At 42.6% G+C, this 24,581-nt stretch overlaps 1 protein-coding gene across 2 annotated transcripts in view; it reads left to right on the top strand.

Annotated features, from left to right (window-relative positions):
• The window catches only part of klhl29 (kelch-like family member 29), a 128,606-nt gene that overhangs the window by 55,334 nt on the left and 48,691 nt on the right, over positions 1–24,581 (top strand). For both annotated transcript variants that reach the window (XM_089021986.1, XM_089021987.1), the window contains 2 exons: positions 9,296–9,434; positions 12,310–12,774. In XM_089021986.1, coding sequence (XP_088878112.1) covers positions 9,296–9,434; positions 12,310–12,774 — 604 coding nt within the window. The remainder of the gene's footprint in view (positions 1–9,295; positions 9,435–12,309; positions 12,775–24,581) is intronic.

Raw genomic sequence — 24,581 nt, 5'->3', positions numbered from 1 at the left:
ATTAAACGAAAGCAAAACATTCATGCAAAAATAACCACATTGTATTTAGAATGGCTCACATTGTTGTACAAGGAATAATTTATGATTCAGACCAGACTGAATTTATTTTTTTCCTAATCCTTCCTCGAGGGTGCGCTAGGATTGGTCACTGAGCAGACAACTTATTCGGCATCTCCTTGATTAACAATCAGAGTTCTTTCCGTGTGGTTTCGTTGAAGGAAAATTGCTGCTTTGTCCTGTTCCCTTCAATCCCCCTCGCTTAACTATAACATATCTAAAATATCAACCCCGACCCTCACCCGAAACTCTTCAAACCTGACCCTAAACCCTTACGCGCCTAAAATGCATCTTAAAGAGTAGCTTTACTCAATTCACCTTCTGGTGTACCGTGACGAATGTGTCTAAGAAACGAAGGGTGCACCAGTAAAGGAAATTTCTCCCCCCATGGTCCTTTTGTGAAGGATCATCTTTCCCAGGAGGGGAATTTGCTGACATTTTCACCATTCAATGCAAATAGCGAGCGGCGAGTCTGCGATGGGATGAGACGGGCGAGAAGCAAATAAATCAAATCCAGGCAGCAGAGTGTGAAGGTGGTTTACTTTTGGGATCCTCCAAGAGTGGGGGGGAAGTGAGAAAATAAGTAAATCGGGAAGGCTGCTTCTGCTGTATGGATTTATGGAGGACAATCCTGTTGTCTGTTTGTGTTCTCATGCATAAGTAAGCATAACATTCGGTATGATGAGATTTGCACAAAAAGAAATCCAAATGTTCTCTTTTGATACTGGGAAAAGCAAAGAACTCTTAACCGCTTATTCACCTAGCAGCTGAAAACCTATAAACCTTAACTCATTCACGAATGTAATCGGAAATTAAAAATATGACTTTTCACCCGAATTTGTTTGAGTTTAGTTTTTCATGCTTGGGTGCCGATAAAGCACTGGCCATGGCCTCTGGCAATGTCTGTTCTTTTCCACAATGGGGACAACATTTCTGTTTTTTTCTGTTAGCGCTTTGATCTGCTTCAGCGGTTGTTCAAGCGCCATATAAACCAATATGTATTGCATTGTATTTTGTACTGCTGCCCCCATTTCAAGCTCATATAACTTCAGACGCATATCATTTAGGAATTAACTCTTTTTTTCTGATGAAAGAAGTTTATGCTTTCTTGCGCTGCATTGAATGTTGATGTAATCCTAAAACTCTATTCTGTGGGTCCTGGAATTCAAGTGACAACGACAAAAACCCTGCCAGTGGAGTGGACAAATTTTTTGCACGTCATCTGGCAGTGAATGAGCTAACCCCAATGCTAAAACTCCACCCAAAACCATTACCTGAAAATCCTAAACCCAAAGCCTGTACTGTTGTCTTGACTGTCACTCCTAACTGCAAAACTCATCCTTAACCCTGAACTTGAAATAGTTTCCCTTAACCATAACACCCCTCAATTATGAACCCCAAACTGAACCCCCCAGGCAGTAACCCTAGTTTGAGAGAAGAACAACAGTTATTTTGTTAGTCTTCCTTCCTTGTCGATTAAGGCAGGCCTCACTGACTCCCTGTCACAACGGCTCTGGCATGAGGTCTGTCGACCGGATCAATGGCCCGACCAGACACAATTCCAGATTATTATTTTTTTTGCAAGACTTTTGATCATTGTCGTTTCAACATTGATCGCTGTCGTCGATGCTTTGCTAGCGACACTTAATTGTGTGAGGAGGGGAACACACCCCACCCACGCAGCACTTTTCAATCAATCTGCTTTGGAGAAGAACAACGGTGCGTAGCTTTGAACTGATGATGGAGTGATCCATCACTGTAGCTGAATTTGCGCCAGGTGCTGAAATCCAGCGCAGGATGATGGTATCCTTTTATAATAAAAAGGGGCAGTGTAAAAAAATGAAATGAAAAGGGAAATGGCTGTGTTCAGTAGAACAGAAAGCTCCATGCGGCCTTGCGGCGTGAATGTGTCTTAATGGAATGCTGGCAGCAGGTATTACACAGAATTTCTCTCAGAGCCCATCAAAGCATGCAATGTATCAAGCACGGCCATCTTGATTGTTTACTATGCCGCTTTGCTTGGTTGCAGACGCTGGATTTATGGCAGTCTGCTGTGGTTGCAAAACAAGTAGAACTCGGATAGTTGAGAAATTGGAGAAAGTCCTAAAGTCATCTTCTGGGAGAACGAGACTCATCTTTTGAAATCCTCTTGATCGAGGAAGTCTTTAGTTTACGATGGAGTCCTGTTCCTACTCGACAGATGCGACCGAAAATTGAACATGTGGTTTCATGGCGCGTTGAGATCTCTCTCGTGCAAAAATTCAATCAGCGCCACAAAAGAAGTATCTTCTCACTGTGACCATTCAGAGAAACATTTCGACATATGTGAGATTTACCGCACTCGCCGTATTAGACCCGGCTGAGGAGCACCGAACTCCACAGTGCAAATAAGCATGCAGAGAAGGGGCGGATTTGAACGATCAAATTAAAGGATTAAACCATGTATGAAATCCATGTTTCACTGGGCTTTCGGTGCAAAGACACTTTGAGGGGAGGAATATTATGCTTGAGCAGATAAAAGAATTCCGCTCTGGCCGTGTTTAAACCCGATAAAATCCTTCTCTTTTCACTCCGTTAGCGTTGTCATGCTTGCATTTCACCTGTCGTGGATGCAAATGGTTGTGCAGCTCTTGCCTAGCGAGCTAAACGCACGTCGCAAATGAGTCGGCTAATTGCTATCGCATTTAGCACTTCAGTGAAGTTTTCTGGAGGCGGTTCCAAACTCACAAAACAATCAAAAAAGAGCCCAAATGTCCCTTCCCCCCACCATCCTTCTCGTGGGTCAGACCCTCAACCACGACAGGCATGCATGCTGGCAGCCCCATGAGGGCCTCGCCTCGGTGACTGCTTCATCTTGTTGGATAAAAAGCTCCCTCTGAGTATGGCCAGCATGGGGGGCGGCATTGTTTTAGCAACCCCAGGAGAGGAAGCTCAAAGGCATCAATGAAGCTGCTCAGAAAATATTTTGGTCCCTCCACCTGAAGCAACAGCGAGGAACAATTTGACCTGAAATACAATGCTCTTATTTCATTCCAATGTAACACAGATAAATGATGATCTACGTTGTGATACACATGGATTGTCGAGTTAGCATTTTCTTGGGGATTTTGTTTCTTTTGAAATCACTTCCTACTTTTAATGGACTCACAGCATGATGCATCCACCCAAATTGAACCTTTACACCCAAAGGGCCACAGTTATCAGAGCTTTGTAGCATGATATGCTATCGCTTGTGCTAAACTGCAGCTAGCCAGCTGTTTCATGGACTTCCAGTCTCCACGCTGATGAATGCACTCCTTGCTTTGTAGCAGTGCTACGCTGTTTAATTACTCACATTTTCAGCAAAAGAGTCGCCACGAGCGTCGCTTCCGGTATTATGGCTCAATCAGACGTCTGTGTGGTTGTTTGCCTCAACCGCTTCAGCTTAATCCCGCTCATGTCGGGTAAACAAAAAGCAGGCGCGCTTGATTCAATTTTCTTTGAAGACACTCCAGTCTGATGTTTTCAGGCTTTTTGTCAAAGCGGCGGTGGGTCTTGTTTGGAGGACTGGCTGGTTTGTTGGCCGACTGGCTGGGTTGTTGGTTGGCTGGATGGTCGCCTTGGACAGGTTAGGCAACAGGGCCACGGCTGGGAAGTCCCGAGCAAATCGTATAGTGATTTTGGCCATTTTTATTATACTTAGGGCACTGTATTTTCTGGTGTATAAGGTGCACTGGAGTACAAGGTGCACCCCCAATGAATGGTGTATTTTCAAACTTTTTTCCATATATAAGGCGCACCGGATTATAAGGCGCACCTTCAATGAATGACAGAGGTTTTCCAAATACAGTGATACCTCAGTTTACAAACGCTTTCGGTCATTAACTCTTCGGCTCATGAACATTAAATTCGCGAGCACATAGTCTTGGCTAACAAACTAGTTTTCGGTGAACGAACCATACCACACAGTGCCACAGTTGCCGTCGGACTAGTTTTCGGCAGATGAACACCAAACCACACGGTCGAACACCGCCACGGTGGCTGGTGGACAAGTTTTCGTCAACCCCTTTTCTTTAATTACAATACAATAGCACATTTATTATACTTCACATAAGGTATATTTTATGTAGTTTTAAGTCTTGTTTAGTTGAAAATTGTTTTATGGGGATCTGGGAACGGATTATTCTGATTTTAATGCTTTCTTATGGGAAATAAATGTTTGAAAGACAAACTTTTCGCCTTACACACACTTTCTGGGAACCAATTAAGTTGTTCTCTGAAGTATCAATGTATAAGGCATAAGGCTTACTATTATTTCACATATAAGACACACCTGCATTTAAGGCGCAGAGTCATCTTTTAAAGATAATCAAGGGTTTTGGGTATGCCTTATACAGCGGAAAATATGGTATTTTTCATTTTCCATACATTCCTTACCTCAGATTTGACAATATCGAAATAGCGTGTATAACATACAGTGCAAGATTCAGTTTCTCCGTTGAATTTTTTTCTGTGTTTGTGCCGACCATCCAGATAAATGTTTTACCGCGGCACGAAGTAGCCCTCCATAGCTCAATGCAGTCAACTGCTCAATGCCCTCAGGAAGGGCCCCGTTCACCGCTCATCTCGCACAAACAAGAACACAAAAAGAATGCTGCGAGGTCTAACCACTCGGAGGATATTAGCTCCGCTTTCCCACTCGAGCATGTTGGCAAAAGCACAATTGTAAGCATCCGAGCCATCAGGGTGGCGGGGCTTTTCCACCCCCCTCAGGCTAGAAATCATCAGGCGTATCTGTAGCCACTCCACGGCGCATCAACACCATATATGCCCGGCAGACCATAGTGTGATTTTCATGATGTCAGTCTGCCGCGCTGCCGCGGTCAGCGCTAAGTGCGAGAGGATGTCAGATGTGAGGATGCTTGGAAAAATGGTGCATGCCAGCCCATGTGACAATAAGAATTAAAATAAATACATCAATTCAGATTTAAAAAATGACTCTATCCCACCACCCGCTTTGTTTACTCACTTGTCCAAGATGTGCAGCCGTTTTACAGCCCAATAGATTGGACACAGCGACATACGGGGACGCCCGCACCTAATCGGTTTCACATTCAGGTGACGCCGCGTTGCCATGGAGACGGGTTCTCGCCTGTAATCAGGAGTGAATGTGATTCGTTAGTTGTCACTCACTTTCGGGACCGCACGGCCAGGAGGCGACGTGGCTCGTTCGCGTGAAGGATATTTCCAGAAGAAGGAAGCATTATTTCCATCAGCTTCCGCATTTCATGCCAAGTCCGCCATGTCTGTCCGAGCTTCGCCGAAGGGCGGGAGCAATGTCTGCTTGCAAGCAGATGGCTTTCATGAATTTCATTTCCCTGCAAATTCTCTCTTCTTCTTCAGCGTTTTGTAGTTGCAAGCTGACATTGTGTCAATGGAGAAAGTTGTACCAAAGGTCTATTTTGTCACCGGATACTTTATAATTTTGTAAAATGGGGAAAGCAGTAGTAGCAAGTCGATGGACTTCATGAGTTTACTTGCATGTGCAGTCCTCCTTTTTCTCCTTCCTTGCATGCAATTACAAACAGGTTATTTCTATGTAGGGAGTAATATAGAGCCTTGATTAAATTTGTTTACGCGCGTCTCCCCCGAGATAGTGAGCAGATTTGTGGAGGTCGTAATGCATTTTAATATAAGCAACACTGCACAGGTCCGCTTCAATTGGAAGAGACCATTGCCTAAAATAACTGCGGAATGAAACAAATTAACATCTTAACTCATTCTGTCATTCACAAATTTAGTCGGAAATTGAAAATATGACGTAGAGTGCCAGTGCGGAATTTATTCGGGTTTTGTTTTTTCATGCTTGGGTGCCTATAAAGCGCTGGCTATGGCCTCTGGTAATGTTCTTCCCTTTAACAAGAGGGCAGCATTTCCCTTTTTTCCATGTTAGCGCTTTGCCGCTTCAGCTGTTGTTAAAGCTCTGTATAAACTAATATGTATGTGTTGCATTGTATTTTGGACAGCCGCCCCCATTTCAAGCTCAGATAACTCCAGACATATATAATTTAGGAATTAACTTGTTTTTCTTTCGAATGAAAGACGAGAGTCTAAGGCTGCATTGAATGTTTATGTCATCCTAAAACTCAATATCCTGTTAGTTCTGGAATTCAAGTGACAATGACAAAAACGCTGGCATTGGAGTGGACACATTTTTTTGCACGTGTCTGGCAGTGAATGAGGTAATAGCCATAAGCACGATTTTAAAAGAGCACAATTATATACAGAAAGATAAATATAAATAACTAAACCAAAAAGAAATAAAGAACAGGAAAATGTATACTGTTATATTCTGTGAATGTCATTATCACTGATTTGGCAATCTCATTTTCTGCATTTATGTACCCCACCCGCCCACCCACACACCCATATGTTGCGTTTCATTCAGCAAGCTATCATGTATATAAATATTTATAGTGGCAATATCTTTTTATTGCATCACTCTGTGCCTTGTATACCTATACCTCATTCTGTATGCATTTAGGCATAAACATCTTTTTTTGGGGGTAGTTGCAGGGGGGGGGTGGTCGGTATAAGTTCCAATAAGTTGATTGTAGCAATATATTCGCAAGGCTACATCCAGCTGGGAGCCTTTTTCCAATATTACCCAAGATTTTTGCAGCATATTAAAACGGAGGCTAATTTTTTCCTGAAAATGAGTGGATGCAGGTTGAGCCAATGACACGATGGCATGCGGCCCTGTGCACTGCAAACTCAAATGTATGAGTTCGACTCCGGACCACAGGCCATATTGACTTTGGCGCCGGCCCGTAAATGTTTTATCTGGCACTCCCCATGCCCTCCACCCTCCCTGCAGATGTTTTCCATCCAGTGGGTAGGAAGCATCTGCTGGCTGATGATAATAGGCCACCTACAACTGATGCAACTGGAACCACATTGCGCAAAATAAAATTGAGAGAAAATGGCAGCTGCCATCATCCCAGACCTGAAATAAATCTTTCGTCTTGGCATGTCGTATAAATGCACATTTATCCGCCATAATTATAAAGCCGCAAACAATCCTATGTTTGTTTTGGGGTGTGACGAATAAACTCTTGTTATTCTTAATGAGGCCATGTTTGTTGCGGGCCAAGTGAGAGGGTCGAATTCCCACCATTAATGATGAGTTTTTCCTTCACCGCAGAGGGAAACGGAGGATGAGGAGGAAGATTGGTCATTAAAATAAATGGCAGGGTTGGAAAGAGCATGTCCTCACCTTGGATATGCTCAGGAATCTTGCACCCCCACCATCCACAAGTCTTCGAATGTAGCACTACTCTTAGTAAAGCGTTTGAGTTGACAGCTTGAAGTGGACAAAAGAAGCTGACAGCTAATCTTCTTGGGCTTCATTCTCTCGCTCCATCACTCCTTTGTCTTTTTTTTTTCCTGCGAAGGGTGGAGGCGTATTTTCGGCTTCCATCGCACACACGCACACACAGCTGTCAGGGAAACTACAGTAGGGATTTATCTCCGAGTGGACACGCATTGAACTCGACTTTTCATACCACAATACAACTTTGTTGCATAGGACCTCCCCCAGGGTTCCGTTTTGGGTTTACCTCTATTGACATTTTACTTTGCAGCTGCTGTCACATGAACCCAAGCCATCTCACGATCATGGACATATGATTGTATGACTGTATTAAAACATCTAACATAATATTTAAATCAATGGAATACATTTGTTCAGTGTATTTTAGTTATATTTGATTTTTTTCTATGAAGCACTTTGTGCAAATATGTAAAAATAATATAATTACCACTATATATACACAATACTACTACTTTCAGTATTACTTAAACGATTACCAGAACTGAATGGGTTCTGTATGATAACGCTGCTTGTGAATTCTGGAGCCAAACTACGTCGCCGCAAGGGTCAGGCGGAATAATGAAATGGAGGGCCGGAGCGCCACTCAGAGGGGATCCGGGTTTTTTCTATTAACTCCAAGGCCAAGCGGAGGGGAATCCGGCTTCGGCGCTGAACCCTCGAAAAACCCGCAGCACTCGGCCGAGCCCTAGACGGCAGAGCGGCGGGTGAAATGGGGGGGAAAAAGACATCCCATGGGGTCTGGTGGTGATTGAGCCAGTGTTACATCAGCCTGCACTCGCCTGATAACATTTCTACTTCACAAAACACGATTTTTCACATAGCAGGTGTGAAAATAAAATAAAAAATGATTTTGGTGGATAAAGCAAAGCGCATCTTCAATCTATTCACAATTGAGGGTTTTGAATGACCAGCCGGACGATGATAAAGTGACACGATGGGCTGCAGGGGTATCAAAATGTGTCCTTGGACAAGATTTGAAACCTCAATTGGATTGGATTAGATTGTATTAGCCTTTATTAGTCTCACAATGGAGAAATTGACATTTCACAGCAGCAAAGTGATGAAAGGAAGAGGAAAGGAGAGGAAGAAGTGGAAAAACAAAATACAAGAGCTGCGAGAAAGGCAGATACTCTCGCTACGCCATCTTGAAGTCAAAAAGAAAAGAAATACAGTAAAGTCTCGTTATAACGATATCGGATATATCGATAGTCCTGGTTATATCGATACTATTTCTATGCACGCACGGAGAAAATTACATGCAAACAGGGTCGGATATATCGATAGTCCCGGTTATATCGATATTTTTTCAGACTCCCTTGAATATCGATATAACGAGACTTTACTGTAAAACTAAATAACAAATAATAAAGACACAGACAGTCATTCAATCTTAAGCATTTTGTGTACCCAATTCTAGATGAGAGAGGAAAGGATCAAAGCGTCCTTTTCACCAGTGGGTCAAATATTTCATGGTGGAATGTGCACGTCTGCTACAAGCTAAATGTTTTAAGCAAACACGAAGCTGTAGCATCCATTGAGGAAAAGTGATTGTCTCACATCTCCTGTCCAACGTAAATCCGCTTCAATTCCAAGCCGCGGCAGTTCCTCATACGCATCGGCGCGCTTTGCTGACACTCTTTCTTCTCATCGCGGTCTCCTCAAGCCATGTATCCATCCAGCCGCAGACTGTCCAACATCACAACCTTTCCACTGTATTTTCTAATTGTCTGCATTGTTTTCATTACCGAAAAAAATGTTTTCAATATTTTAGGCAGCATGTACAGAATAAAAAATCATAATTCTAAAAAGACAAATACTGGTTTAGTCATCATGGGTCTTAATGTGTTGTTATTGGTATGATTGCAGGTATCTCCCGGGGACAACCAAAGCTCCGGCCTCTTGCTCACTCCGGGCGTGAGGTGGGGGCAGACGCCCATCAATCAACTCACCCCCTGGGACACGGACGAGCCGCCCAGCAAGCTGCATCGAGATGGCGAGGCTACGGGTAACGAGCAAAATTCAACAGTGCTTTTACAACACGCGCTCTTTTATATTCACGACCATCTTGCATAATATACAAGCAGCTGCATTTTTCGTGCTGCATAAAGCAGACTAATCATGCATATCATTAGACAAAATGTCAAGATCGTACTTGCAGAGAAACCACCTGAGCGCTCTTAACTCATTCACTGCCAGACCATGTGCAAAAATGTGTCCACTCCAGTGTCAGGGTTTTTGTCATTTGCACTCAAATTGCAGGACACACAGAATATTGCGTTTTAGGACTACATAAACAGCTCATAAATGAAATTTATTATTATTATTATTATTATTATTATTATTATTATTATTATTATTATTATTATTATTATTCAATGCAGCATAAGAAACCCGCGACTATCTTCTTTCATCAGGAAAAAAAGGAGTTTATTCTTAAGCTCTGGTGTTATTTGAGCTCGAAATGGGGGCAACTGTGCAAAAGGTAAATGATGCCCCCTTGTGGGACGGAAAAACATTGCCGGAGGTCTGACCAGCGCTCTATCGCCACCCAGCAAGAAAAGCCGAACAAATGACGCTCCACGTCATGCTTTTCAATTCCCGAATAAATGGCAGTGAATGAGTTAATAGCCTGCGTCAAAACCGCCCTTGACCACAGGAGTCAAAGTCAAGGCCCGTAGGCCTGATCTGGCCCACCGTATCATTGAATGCGGCCCGTGATAGAAAATCACCCATGTAGAGTTCCATGATGCTTGCTAAAGTCTGAAATAAAAAAAATCAAATTTTCATATGTAATCCATAATTACAGTCATTATTCTCGACTTGTGATTTGTGGTCAAAGAGGACATGAAGGTAGCTGGTGTGAGAGAAGAGGATGCACAAAACCGGGATAGATGGAGGACATTGATTCGCTGTGGCGACCCCTGAAGGGAAAAGCCGAAAGGAAACGAAGAGGATTCTCGACTTGTGATATCAAAACAAGTTATTTATCAATTTGGGGTGTGCTGTGTACATAATAAGTGGGTGGGAGTAAATTCCCAAAATTCACAACGGAAGTCCAAGGGAAACTGAAATTACAATGTGGCCCGTGACAAAAATGCGTTAGCCGTCGAGTCTAACGTCGTCGAGTGCTCTTCTTGCCCTTGTCACTATTTTTCCTTTTCCTCCTCCTTTATTTTTTCCCCTCCGCCTTCAGACCTATTGTAATGAAGCCGCCCCAGAATGGCTTTGCTCCACAGCAGTTAATTTCCTTCACTGACCTGCCTCGACTCACCCCAAATGTCTCTTTTTTTAAACAACACTGCTCGCAGACAGCGGTGTCGCAGCAACGCACCGGTACATTTAAAAGCTCAGTTGATTGTGATTTATTGACCGGTTCCAATGATTGATTGGCGGGTATTTTTATTGATTTATTTGACTTATGTTCATGCAGGTACGAAGGCTTAAAGCCAGTGGCGGGCCATGCAATAACACTCCGAGGCCTTCAGTAGTGCTACGTCGTAATCACTCCACCGCTGCAAGTGTGGTGTGATTTGCGAAACGTCCACTAGTAGATGCCGTTAGCCAGGAAATAACTTGTGACTTGAAGAAACTTAAGGAATACTTTCATTGTTACTGTTACTGTTCAAAATTTTACTACGAACATTTGGATTAATGATAACCTCATCAAATTGAAATCTTATTTGCTATTTTTGCTAGCTTCGGAACTGTCCAACCTTTCTTAATGGTGTCCATCTATTCTTGAAAAGTCTGTCTTGAAAATGGCTTTAACAGTATAACTACAACCAAATCCATTTCTTCTCCCCCTTCAGCCATTGTGGGTTGACAAAACCGCTATTAAATCACATAACAATATATTTGCTTATGCAGCTCGCTACGATAGAGTGTGCTAGCTCTGGCCAGTATGAGCTCATCACTCATGGCTAGTGATCCTATGATTGGCTCGTGGCTAGCTAATCATGTGACTAACCAATCACAGTTTGGGAAAACTCTGACGTTTCCAGTGCCTTTCAGCAGGCCAACTCGAACTCTGATTGGTTAAAGCAACATTGATTTTTATGGTCCAGAGCCTGCAGAACTGATTGTGAATGCGTCCAGGTAGATTTATGAGCCTGGTAAGAAAAACTAAAACACACAACTGGAAGCAGCACAACAGGGGAAAAGCAATGAAAGGAAGCTGAAAGACAAATTGGAATTATTTAATAAGAATCCAGAAATACAATATAATTGACATTAGTCTGTGATTCAGATATTTTTAAGCCAGCAGAGAAGGTCTTGCAGTCCCTGACAACCTACCAATGCTTAAAACAGATTCGCATCCTAGCAGCAGAGTCAAAGAAAGCAAAACTGAGCAAAAGCTAAACAGTTACTGACTTGTGGCTTTTCCGATCAGCACCTCGAGCGTCATGAATAATATGAGCGCCTCTTTTTTTGTTTTCTTTTTCCTTTTCTTTCTTTTTAGGCGTCGGTTAGACTTTGGCCTTTTCACTCAGCGTTTTGTTATTTTTAGAAGGTGGCACGGAAGCCTCCGATGGCAGAGAGGCATCATTTAGTTCGAATATGGTTGTGTCTTCCTGGCACACCCTACGTGTCGAGCGCCTCGGGGTAGGAAATGATTGGCGGTGAGTGTGTGGATAAACACATAGTCCACAGTGGCGTAAAAAAAAAAAGCACAAGCAATGCGTTTGCTCTTTGCTAAAACCTCACAATGATGTTGATCTTACACGGGGGTTAATTAAACATGAGGGAGGTTCGCATGCATTATAAGGAAGGAAATAAAAATCGTGTGCGGCGAACGGAGCAGCAGCTGGACGATTGCGCAATTTGTCGGAGCCTTGGCGAGGGTTCCCGCATTGAAACGTTTTCTTGTTTCTGCTCTGCAGTACCCACCTGGGTGGCGCCGGTCACCACGGTCAGCCAGCCCAGCCTCCTGCCTCACACTTACACCCTCCCCCATCCGCCCTCCTACAACCACAGCGTGACGGCGCAGTCGCCCATCATCGGGGTGACCTCAGTGCCGCCGTCCCATCATCAGCACTCCCTCATGACCGCCCACTTTCAACTGACGCCGCAGTCCACCCCGCAGCCGCCCGCCATGGTACTGAGCCTGCCTGGCCAGCCCCCCTACGCCGCCGCTCCCTCCAACCACGTGGTGCACCCCAATCCTCACGGCATAATGGCCAACGGTCAGTTGAGCGCCCAACACCCGGGTCTCATCCAGCTCAGCAACGGGCAGGGGGCCGCTGGCCACATTCCGGCCGACAATCAAGAGGGTCTTAATGGGCCGCAGATGCTACGGACTGTCGGGTTGGGGAAGTACGAGTTCAGCGATCCAGGACATCCCAAAGGTGAGTGGTAACGGGAGGGTGCCGTTTGGGCGCCAGTTTAGGGAATTTGGAAGTTGCTTTTAACTCCTTTACTGCCAGGGTTATTGTCATTGTCACTTGAATTCCATTACCCAGAGAATATTGAGTTTTAGGACTACAAAAACATTCAATACAGCATTAGAAACCCTTTGATGATCTTTTTTTCATCAGGAAAAAAAGAGTTAATTCCTAAATTATATTGGTCTGCATTTATATGAGCTTGAAATGAGGGCAGCAGTCCAAAATACAATGCAATACAGACACATCAATTTATATAGCGCTTTAACAACAACTGAAGCTGGAACAAAGTGCTAACATGGGAAAAAAAAGGAAATGCTACCCCCTTGTGGAAGGGAAAAAACACTGCTGGAGGTCTAACCAGCGCTTTATCGGCACCCAAGCATGAAAAAAAATCCGAACTAATTTGGGAATGGCGCTCGTATTTTCAATTCCCTAATACATTTGTGAATGGCAGTGAATGAGTTAATCAGGATCGTGATTCCTAATCAGGGTGTCATGGCGGATCAATTAAATGCTTGTCCATGACATTGCGGAAAGTGCGATCAACTTTTCGAACCGCTTGTTCCCCATAACACAACTGAATGACGTTTTTGGGAGTTTTTTTTTACATTTTATTTTATGCAAAACTGATTCACAGCCCGCGAGCTGAATTTGCCGTCTGGTTTTAACCTTGGAGTTTACAATGCGGCGACGCGTCAGAAACAGATGTTTTGCAATTCACGGTACAACTTTTAGATTTAATGAAGCTTTTCATTTACGTTTAGATTGTTTTCACCTCCCCCCCTACCCACCCATCCCCCTCCCCCCCCGCTCATTGCGATCAATAAAACAAAGGCAAATGAACTCGTAGATTGCAGAAAAGCAATTATTTTGGGGCCTGCCCGCTCCACATCGAAATGAGACTGAAGGTAGAATTGCAAACGGATAATTAGACAGGATTGTGGGCTCAGCCCGCTCTCAATAAAATGAGAATTTTTGCTGCCTCCGGCGTGTTGAATAGGCTGTCATGATCCATTAAACCTATACGTGCGCGGCTGCGTTGACCTCCCACTAAGAGGACCAGAATGTTCCTGCTTGACGTAGGACGAGATGTGTTGGGTTCAAGCCTGCGGGATTGTTAGCCTCCGTTATTGTAATTACATTTTCAATCAATTAACCTACGTGGCAAAGGCACCTAACACGCTAAAATGGAGTGAGACCAATAAACGTCCAAACTCGGCAGGCCAGAATAAATCAACGTGGTTAAGAGGTAACAAAACATGGATGGGGAAGTTACAAACAAATATTTCTGATAGGAGTACCCTTTTTCAGAATCATAATAATCTTTATCGGCCAAGTGTGTAGAACCCACAAGGAATTTGTCTTCGGTAGAAAATGCTGCACTAGTATCATCATAAAAAAAGACATGATAAATAATTATGGAGGACACTAATAAATTCAAATCCATCCTGTGATCTTCCATCACGTTTGGTTCGGAGCTGCCACAAAAATGGACAAAATCTGACTTCAACGGGCAGTTAGGACAGCGGAAAAAAAATCATTGGCACCGCCCTACCCACTCTCGAGCACACTGCAAGAATCCAAATAAGGGCGCAGAAAATCCTACTGCACCCTCCGCACCCTGGCCACCACCCTTTCCAGCTACGGCCCTCAGGCAGGCACTACCGATCAATGCGCACAAAATCCAGCAAACATTTAAACAGCTTTTTCCCCCAAGCCATTAACTCTCTAAACACTAACCCAATTAGAACTGTATAGTGCCTCCATTTTTCTCCATTTTTTGATGATACTAGTGCAGCGTGTTCGACCGGAGACAAATTCCTTGTGTGTTCTACATACTTAGCAAAGATGATTCTGATTCTGATCTAATTGAATCAAATTCCTTTATGTAAGTGGTAGCACCTGCCTGAGGGGAGTCGCTGGAAAATGTGGTGGGCAGGGTGCGGAGGGTCCTGTAGGATTTTCCATGCCCTTGTCTTGGTTCTTACAGTGTGCACGTCCTCGAGAGTGAGAAGGGAAATGCCAATGATTTTTTTCCGCCATTGTTTTGGCTGAAATCTTTCACTGGTGAATTTTAGATTTCAAATTTTATTTAAAAAAATAACATTTTGTGAGGGAGCATTTGAAAAAACTGTTGCAAAATATGAATCTGAGGCTCGACAGAATGGTATTTGCAGTACAGGCACGCTACCAAGTGATGTTGGCGCCGCTCTTGGCCTAGTTGTCGTACCAGAAATAGGAAGCAGTTTCAGAGCTCTCTGCCAAGCCAAACAGGAAGTAAGAAACACATTGATGCGAAACTGATGCGAAACGACTATCCGGTGACGTTTTCCAAGCGATTGCTTGACAACGAGCTGAACTAGCCAAGTCGTCGCAAGTGATGTCATTGCCTCTTCATAAGTCGCTCGCCCCAAGGACACGTCATTTGATGGCAAAGCGGCCTGATCTCGGAGAGATGCTGACGGCACTTTTAATCCACACACAACGGGCCGTTAAGTGTGCGCGTGTCTCTCTGATTTGGCTGCGCGTATTTTGTCAGATGACAGCCCGCGGAAAGCACGTTGGCAGAAATGGCGCCTCATCTCATGATGTGGCTTTGCATCAAACGTAGCAATTTGTTTTTGCTTTGCTTGTACGGGCGACATTTTCTTCTTTGTGTGGTGACATGTGCCGTACAAGTGGACAAGGAAATAATAATACAGACACTACCCAATTTACGAACATTCAAGTTACGGACAACGGTACATACAAACATTTTTGCGGTTATGTTGGGACAGAGATAAGTTAGATTTTGTATTGTGCGCCTTTTTCCGGCCAAGTTCACTTGCGATTGGGTGCGTAGAGTATGTAGGCGGGGAGCAAATCCCTCTTCCCAGTTGACGCTCCAAGAGGACCCGATGCATGACAAAAAGTAATGGCTCCTGGCACGTAATTCGGCAATTACATGCTAGCAGCTTCAGTAATGGCTTACTTATACTTTCGCGTTTAGTATTTGACTTAAACAATGAATTTCATATAAAATATAGCACTGAAGCAACTTACGAACAAATTCACCTTACAGACGCCCGCTTGATACGTATCTCGTTCATATGGTGGGGTGCATCTGTAATAATAGTAATAATAGTAGTCATCGTAATAATGGTAATAATAGTAATAATAGTAATACTAGTAATAATCGGTATAATTGTAATAATCGCAATAATTGTGATAATCACAATAATCATAATAATCAGAAGCATAACCATCAGCATAATAATAATAATAATAATAATAATAATAAATAAGAATCATAAGAATCATAAGAATCATAATCATAATAATCATAATAATCATAATAATCATAATGATCATAATAATCATAATAATCACACAATCATAATCATACTCACAATAGTCATAATAATCATAATGATCATAATTACAATAATAATAATCATAATGATCATAATAATCACATAATCATAATCATACTCACAATAGTCATAATAATCATAATGATCATAATTACAATAATAATAATCATAATTACAATAATAATACTAGTAATAATAATATACATACAATATAATACATTTAGACGGAAATATGAATGAATAGTGAATGTAAATTCGTTTTGGTTTCGGGCTCGTGGATTGGGCTTAGTCAAATATTTTCTTGACAAAAACAAAATTCACAGGTGGCAACAATGATGTCATTTTCAGACAGTAATCAGTAGCCGAACCCCGAGACGGATAAAAACGGGTGGATTTTGCTCCCGACTAAAAGCCATTGACAAATTCTAAATGAGTTAAATGTCCTTTTAAAACAGCCAGCGTTAAATACGGTTCATGGCATATTTCAGGGAACGGGAAAAAATGCAGCGTATCATTTGCTTGCTGTGCACTTTTAACTTCCTCTCCCTGCTGTGATGTTTCATTCGCCGCTCTATAATTTTGCCCACCTTGTTTCACTGCCCACAGCAGGCGCTCCTGGTAATACCCGCCTGTCCACGCTCTACCCGCCTCCCCTCCACTTTCAAATTTGGTTACCGATGTAACTCAAATAAGTGTTGCGGGGGGGGGGGGGGAAGTCGTCTGTCAGCTGAGGTGACCGGCATTGTTGATTAAAGGGCTCGTAAAATAGTACGGGGCACAGGCCGGGAGAGTATATTGAGGGAGCTTGTTTAAATCGATCCTCTTGTCCTGATGACTATCAGCCACGAGGGTGCGAGTGTCGAGTCCAGCGCGGAAATGCGATTGATTTGAACGCATGCATCCAAAAGGGGGGAAAAAAATAATGTAAACACTGGAAAATTCGTATTCTTCGTTTGGTTCTGATTTGCATTTTGTGTTGATTATTGTCGTTGACAGAAAGGTAATATCATCCAACATCTATCGATCCGCCATCACCCATCTTCTGTCATGTTGGGCAATGCAATTTCTTTTGACACGGGTGCTTGCTCGCTCTAAAGCTTTGACCTTAGAACCCCATCAGAACGTGACAGGCTGAGAGGAACCGAAACTGGCATTTGTGGTAAACTGCTGGCCAAACTGTCGTGCCTTTTTTTAGGTTCATGGCCAAAAATCCCACAAACAAGAAGTGCCGTTGTGATCAGTTCTAAAATTCGAAGGAGAAGTTTAGATGATGATTTGTTTGAGTGAGTTGAATCGCAGTTTGTGGTTTAGATTAGAATAGAATAGAATAGAATAGAATAGATGAACCTTTATTCGTCTCACAGTGGTGAAATTTACATTTTACATTGGATTTAATTGGATTAGCCAATTTACATGTTACATCAGCAAAAACAAAATACAGGAGCTGCTGTAAAGGGAGCTACTCTCACAGCGCCATCTTGAAGTCAAAAATAAATAAAATAACAAATAATGTGACACAACACAAAAGACACGGGTGGTCTATAGTCCGAAACATTTTCTGTACATTCTTTGTTGTATGAAGCAGTTCTAGATGAAAGAGAAGCGGATCAAATCGTCCTTTTCACCAGTGGATCAAGGACATCATGGTGGAATGCGCACGTCTGCTACTAGTTAAATTTTGAAAGCAAACACAAAGCCCTAGTATCCATTGACGAAAAGAGATAGTCTCACATCTCCTGTCCCATGTAAATCCGCTTCAATTCCAAGTCGCGCCAAAAGATGTACAACAAATCAAAGTGACAAAGAAAAACAAAAAACAACACAAAACCAACAAAAAAAGCTAGGCGCACTTGCTCACGGCTGCCTACTCGGGCGCCATCTTGGACTTCTTTCTTTCTTAGAGCTTGGGTTTTCGTTTTAGAGGACTGATCTCAATAATTAATTCTTTTAATACATGCGTGTATTATTATTTTAGCAAGTTTTCGATGACATCCAACACTAGCTTCCACCTGACTGGTGTTTACCCGTGCTGTGCTCACACGCAAGCGGCAGAGACAATCGCATGCATACATGCACTCAAAGAGCCACCGGGCCCGTGTTAGACATCCACACGTGGTGACACGCAGCGTCCCCCGCCTGCCCGGGGACTTCATCTTCCAGTCAGCTCACATTAGGCCTCATCGGGGCCGGCGAAGAAGCGGACCTTGTGAACGCAATTACGATGCCCCGCAGAGTTAACGTCGACGCGGCGGTTTGCTGTTTAAACGTGTTTTCTCACTGCCGCTTATCATATTTGAAAGACGAAGAGCACCCTGTGCGTTATATACGGCCGCAGTTAATGCACGGACAGCGGATAGCTCATTAAGATTGATCATCCCTTGCCCACTTGGTCGCGCGCACAACGCGGCGACGGCTTCATTAATCACTCGGATCTCGGAGATAAAGCTCGTGAACGTCGCCGGTCCAACCGACGGATCAGGTTGTACATCCATAATCGCATCCTGAGAGCGTCCCCCTTCCCACCCCTCACCTGCCCTCTTTTCAACAAGAGACCTTGCTCCCGTTCATGGGATGCATCGGCCTTTTTGTCATCTCACCACTCGGGCTGCGGTTTGATTGATTCTTTTCTTCTCGCCTCTGACCGCCTTGTCCTTATTTTAGCTCGCCGTTCTTGTTAAATTTGTGGCATGGATACTTCAGAGTTGATGATCTTGAACCCTGTGTCAGACTTTTGATTGGGCACTACTTTAATGAATTTTGGCCTTTCCTCTTTAGAACCCCTAAATTACAAACACCTTCTCTCATGAAGGAGCTCTTGCCAAAATTGATGAGCTTTCAAGTAGGTTGAGTCATTCACTGCCAGACGATGTGCAAAATGTGTCCGCTACAGTACCAGGGTTTTTGTCATCGCCACTTGAATTCCAGGACCCACATAATATTGAGTGTTAGGACTACATCAACACTCAATGCAGCGTAAAAAACCTTAAACTCTCTTTTTTCAAGAGTTAATACCTAAATAACATTGGTCTGGAGTTATATGAGCTTGAAATGAGGGTGCCTGTCCAAAATACAATACAATATATACATATTGGTTTATATTGTGCTTTGCTTCATGTGACAAAGAGTGTACAGCAAGTGCTGATGAATGAATGACTCTCAATGACTAATATTGTTTATTTGGATTTTTTTTTGTTCTTTTGACTTTTGTTTATGTAGACATTAGTAAGAAATATTGTGCTAACTGTATTCTCTTAGTCTTTTCTGTAATACCGTACAATAGCTATCTGGCTGGTTAGCTATTTACTATCTATTGGCTTGCTAGCTAGCTTTCTATCTATTTGTCTTAATACAGTAAAGTCTCGTTATATCGATATTCAAGGGAGTCCGAAAAAATATCGATATAACCGGCTATCGTATATCCGACCGTTTGCATGTATTTTCTCCGTGCGTGCATAAAAAGTATCGATATAACCGGGACTATCGATATATCCGATATCGATATAACGAGACTTTACTGTATTCTATTTGAGTTACTTCCAGGAAACGCTGCACTGATACCCACAGAAAAACTAACCCTTATTAAAGTGATTAGAGTTTTGATTATTATTATTATTATTATTATTATTATTATTATTATTATTAACAACAGCTGAAGCTAGAACAAAGTGTTTACATGGACAAAAGGCAAATGCTGCCCCCTTGTAAAAAAGTGACACATTTCCTGAGGCCATGGCCAGCGCTTTATCTGCACCCAATTTTCAATTCCCAAATAAATTTGTGAATGGCAGTGGATGAGTTAAGCACCTTCTAAAAGGTGATCGGACACATGCATGAATTGCAATATATTTAGTTCGCAAAGTGCAAGCGGGAGGAATAAAACAAGGGAGAAGCATCTCGAAATAGCTGTAGTCCATTTGGCTCCGGGGGGAGCTTATTGCCCCCCTCTCCTCTGGGAAACTTAACGGAAAAAAACGATACGAGCACCATGAAAGCCCATCAAATAAAGTTGATCTCCAGGGCGCAAACAGATACGCAGAGACATTTACAACGCGCGTGATTCAAGTCGCGTGGCTATAAACGGATACGACCTCATATTTTCGCCGCACTTTGTATTTGTTTTGCGAGACAGCCCAAAATAAACGCAAGCATTTTTGACAGCACTTTAAATATGAACATCTCTGTATGCGGCCATTTATATGCGTGTATCGACCGATGTTTTGGAGCTCTCAGAGGGGTGACAATCGAAACTCAATCTTTTGCCATATTCAGCACAAAGCAAGTTTGAGGTGTCCGTTGTATTAAGTTCATCCTGTCTAATTGAACACCTCCACTGTCTGTAAGTAAAGAATCTGCTTAATATTAAGTTTGAGGTATTCGGCCTTTTTAATTGATTCACTGCTATTCCCGAATTAATAATAATAATAATAATACATTTTATTTCTAAGCACCTCTTAAAACTCTCAAGGACACTTTACAGTCACGGGATAAGATTTTTTGATTACAAAGTCTTACACCACTAATGTGAATGTGTGTATATGGACAGACAATACATCCTAATTTATATAACACTTTCACAACAGCTGCAAGTGTAGCAAAGCGCTTCACATGATAGTCAACACAAAGCAAAATAATAAACACAACAGGAACATAAAAACATTGACAGCGGTGTAATCTTAACGACTTTCCCCATGTACTCTATGATGTTTGAGTACAAGACAAACAATTTATTACATCAAGCAGTTCTAGATGAAAGAGGAGGGGATGAAAGCATCCTTTTCACCAGTGTATCAGAAACGTCATGGTGGAATGTGCACGTCTGCTATAAGCTTCATTCTAGTTTTATTTGAGAATTGAAAATATGACGTAGAGTGCCATTCCAGAATTTGTTCGTGTTTTGGAATTTCTTGCTTGGGTGTGTTTCAAGCTTTGGTCAGACCTCTGGCAATGTTTTTCCCTCCAACGAGAAGGCAACATTTGCTTTTTGTACAGCCGCCCCCATTTAAAGCTCAGTTAACGCCAAACTTATATAACTTATTAAATAACTCAACGCTTTTTCTTCTGATGAAAGAAGAGAGGCTAAGGTTTCTTATGCTGCCTTGAATGTTTGTGAATTTGAGTGACAATGACAAAAACCCTGGCCCTGGAGTGGGTACATTTGTGCACATTGTCTGACAGTGAATGAGTGAAGCAACTTTTTGATTAAGTTTGAACGAGAACCGCGATGAGTTAAACGCAGAAGAAAGACCACCGTTGTTCTCACTCGCAGGTAAACACGTCCAATGGTACCGCAAAGTCTTTTCTGCAGCGTGGTGGATGTGCCTTCCTAACGAAGAAGTCCTAATTGCAGCCCTCGGTTGGCACGGAAGCTGTTCAACAGTGTCGGCCGTGCCGGTGTCAAACTTCGGCTCCGAAAACGTTTAAATGGCTTTGATAATGCATGCAGGACATCTAATAAATACTAATGACAGCCGCAGACAAAATCAGTAGTGGCACCCTCCATTTTCCATCTTATTATTCCTGGGAGTAAGCAGCAAGGTCGGCACAGGGGTGGAAGATGGATAGTTTCTCTGCATCGCAGACGGATGATAATGGCTCCCGACTGCAATCGAGACATCTTAAGGTGCGCTCGGCGACGGAAAATGCCATGGCGGGCGCAGATAACGTCACGGAATTGAATGACGGCGTATCGCAGCACGATCGACTTTTCATCGTGGTATTTTTCCAGGCGTCACATGTCAATATATTACGGCTGTCACGGCGTCGATACCCTTATGCCGTTGTATGGATAATGCATTGTACACACGACGATGCGATACATCCCATCGCCGTTATTTGTTGGAGGCGTATGTCGTACAAATGCTATTTAATGCAAGTATGTGGAACTGTCGCGGCTTGGAATTGAAGCGGATTTACGTGGGACAGGAGATGTGAGGCAATCTCTTTCCGTCAATAGATGCTCCAGCTTCGTGTATGCTTTCAACAATTAGCTTGTAGCAGACGTGCACATTTCACCATGACGTCCCTGATCCACTGGTGAAAAAGACACTTTGATCCTCTCCTCTTTCATCTAGAACTGCTTCATACAACAAAGAGGGTGCAGAAAGTCCTTAAGAGTGAATGACTGTCTGTGTCTTTGTGTTGTGTCAAATTATTTGTTTTTTAGTAATTTTTTAATTTGTTACGGCACCGCGAGAGTGGCTGGCTTTACAGCAGCTCCTATATTTTATTTTTCTACTTCTTCCTTTCCTTTCCTCTTACCTTCATCACTTTGCTGATGTGAAATTTAAATTTCTCCACTGCGAGACTAACAAAGGCTAATCCAATCCATCTGCCCATACTGCATCGCGACAGTGACACAGTACATTATATATTGATATTTGATTTTTAATTTGATGCCAGCAGAGTTTAGCACCATGTCGATATTTGTGTACCGATGAAGTGATATCACAGATGACAATATGCTTCCTGACATTTCAGTGCGTAAGGAATAGTAGTTCACCATATGTGCGCATAGCAGTTTAGTGTCGTGTTGTTTATTGGCATCTCTTAACGCTCTAAATGCTGCCTGGCTTCAGGGTTTGTGAGCTTGCGCTTTAAAAAAAATGAAGGTCACAGCTGCCATACTTAAAAGCGGTCAGAAAAATCATGAAAGAGAGACACTATATAGTTTTTATCCCCACCCCCTCACCCGCAAATGGGATCAAAAGTAAAGCGCGGCGTCGCCCCCGCCACTAACCTTCCCGCTTGAGCCGCTTTGACTTTTAGGATGTTGTCCTGTAAATACGTGGCGCGTACAGAGTGACATTTATCTTAAAGGGCTCGGCTGACGTAAAAATTTTGTTATTGTGTTTGTCTACATGCAGCAGAAATGCTGTTAAAGTAACTTGAGACCTTTGTGCCTCTACTTTTAACAGGGTGTCCCGGGGCAGTATTGCAAAGAAAAATTATAATCATAATGAACAATCATACAGTTGTGAAATTAGCTACTTAACTATCCGACACAAGACAATTTTGATTTGAAATGAATAGGACGTTAAGTTATATAAAAAAATAGCGATTCTAAAACTCATATAGCTACTAAATAAGTACCTACATTTTAAATGCTATAAGTAATATATATGCCTCATTATTGTTGTGTTGGTGTCGCAAGTGATGCTTTCTCACAACTAATATGATGATTGTTTGTCGGGGCTTTCATCAGTTTAGCGTGCGGCACTTGCCTGCATCCCTTTTTTTCGTTCAATTTACATTAAGTTCCGATTTCAGGGCCTCGGGTTCAAAATGGCAACGTTGGAAAGCAGGCTTTAAAAATAACGCCGATCAAGCCAAATCAATCGGTAGGACCGACAGCATCGTTTGTTCTTCAAACTTGAACGCCGAGATGCAAAACTTTCCATTTGCGCTTTAATATTTGTAAACAATTTTTAAAATGAAAATTTTAGATAGTCATAAGTGTGTGTGTGTAAACACACACCTTATTGTGCGTGTACACATTATACATGATCCAAATCTCTATTACAAATTTTAATTCTTCCCACATTCCTGTCTGTTTAAAAATAAATATATATATATTTTAAAAAAGAGCGTGCGCAAAGGTGACACGTGAACATCTAGAAAAACGTCACACGTCGCTTGAGATGTGCACAGCAGTGCTGCTGCAGCTAAAAAAAAAACATCTTTACACATTTCTGATGAAGTGCTGTTGGCTCGAAGTGGATGTCATTATCCGGCATATTCCCTCGTGCGAATATTTATTTCAGTGCTGGAAAAGCTCGCCGTGTGTGGGATGTAGAAAGGTGTTGGGACATTTTTTTAAATAGTTGATGTCAGGAAAAATTGAGAAAATGCAGTTTTGTGTCCCTTTGGGTTCCATCGAATGTCGTTGTATAGCAAAGACAATGAAAGTGCCGAGGCGGTGGGTACATTGTCTTCAACACTCCAATTGTGGGATTTCTTTGTGATAATATGTCACCTATGGCCCCTTTCTCTCTTTCGGTTGGGCTAATATTGAAGCCACACCCCCTCTTGGGGGTCCTTGACACACTTTCATTCCCTTCGAGCTTGTCCTCGGATTTGGCCTTTCTTACGCCTGACCTCAGGACCGCCAAGTCCTCATTAAAGAGCCCCTATGGCGTACTTGCAACTATTGACCACCACGCCCGTGACGAGTGGCTTCTTAACTCGCTACTCTTGGCTGCAAAGAGGAATTAAAAATAAGATTTGAAACCAACGGCGTCTTTGCGGAATCTTCTCCCAGGCGGTGAGAGTGAAATTGTTGCCGATCCAAGCGGATTTCCTGCCGAATGAATGCGGTTGATTTGGAAAGCCATCTGACTTTGCCACGTGACGATGAAATGACGACAACGCTGGCTTTTATCCTTGCTAGTTTTCGATATCCAAGCGATCACAAATCAT

The sequence above is a fragment of the Hippocampus bargibanti genome, linkage group LG19, assembly GCF_051943395.1.
Source record: "Hippocampus bargibanti isolate YZ-2025 linkage group LG19, ASM5194339v1, whole genome shotgun sequence".
Lineage (NCBI taxonomy): Eukaryota > Metazoa > Chordata > Actinopteri > Syngnathiformes > Syngnathidae > Hippocampus > Hippocampus bargibanti.
Note: the sequence above shows the minus strand (reverse complement) of the source record. Positions and strands in the feature narration are given on the sequence as shown.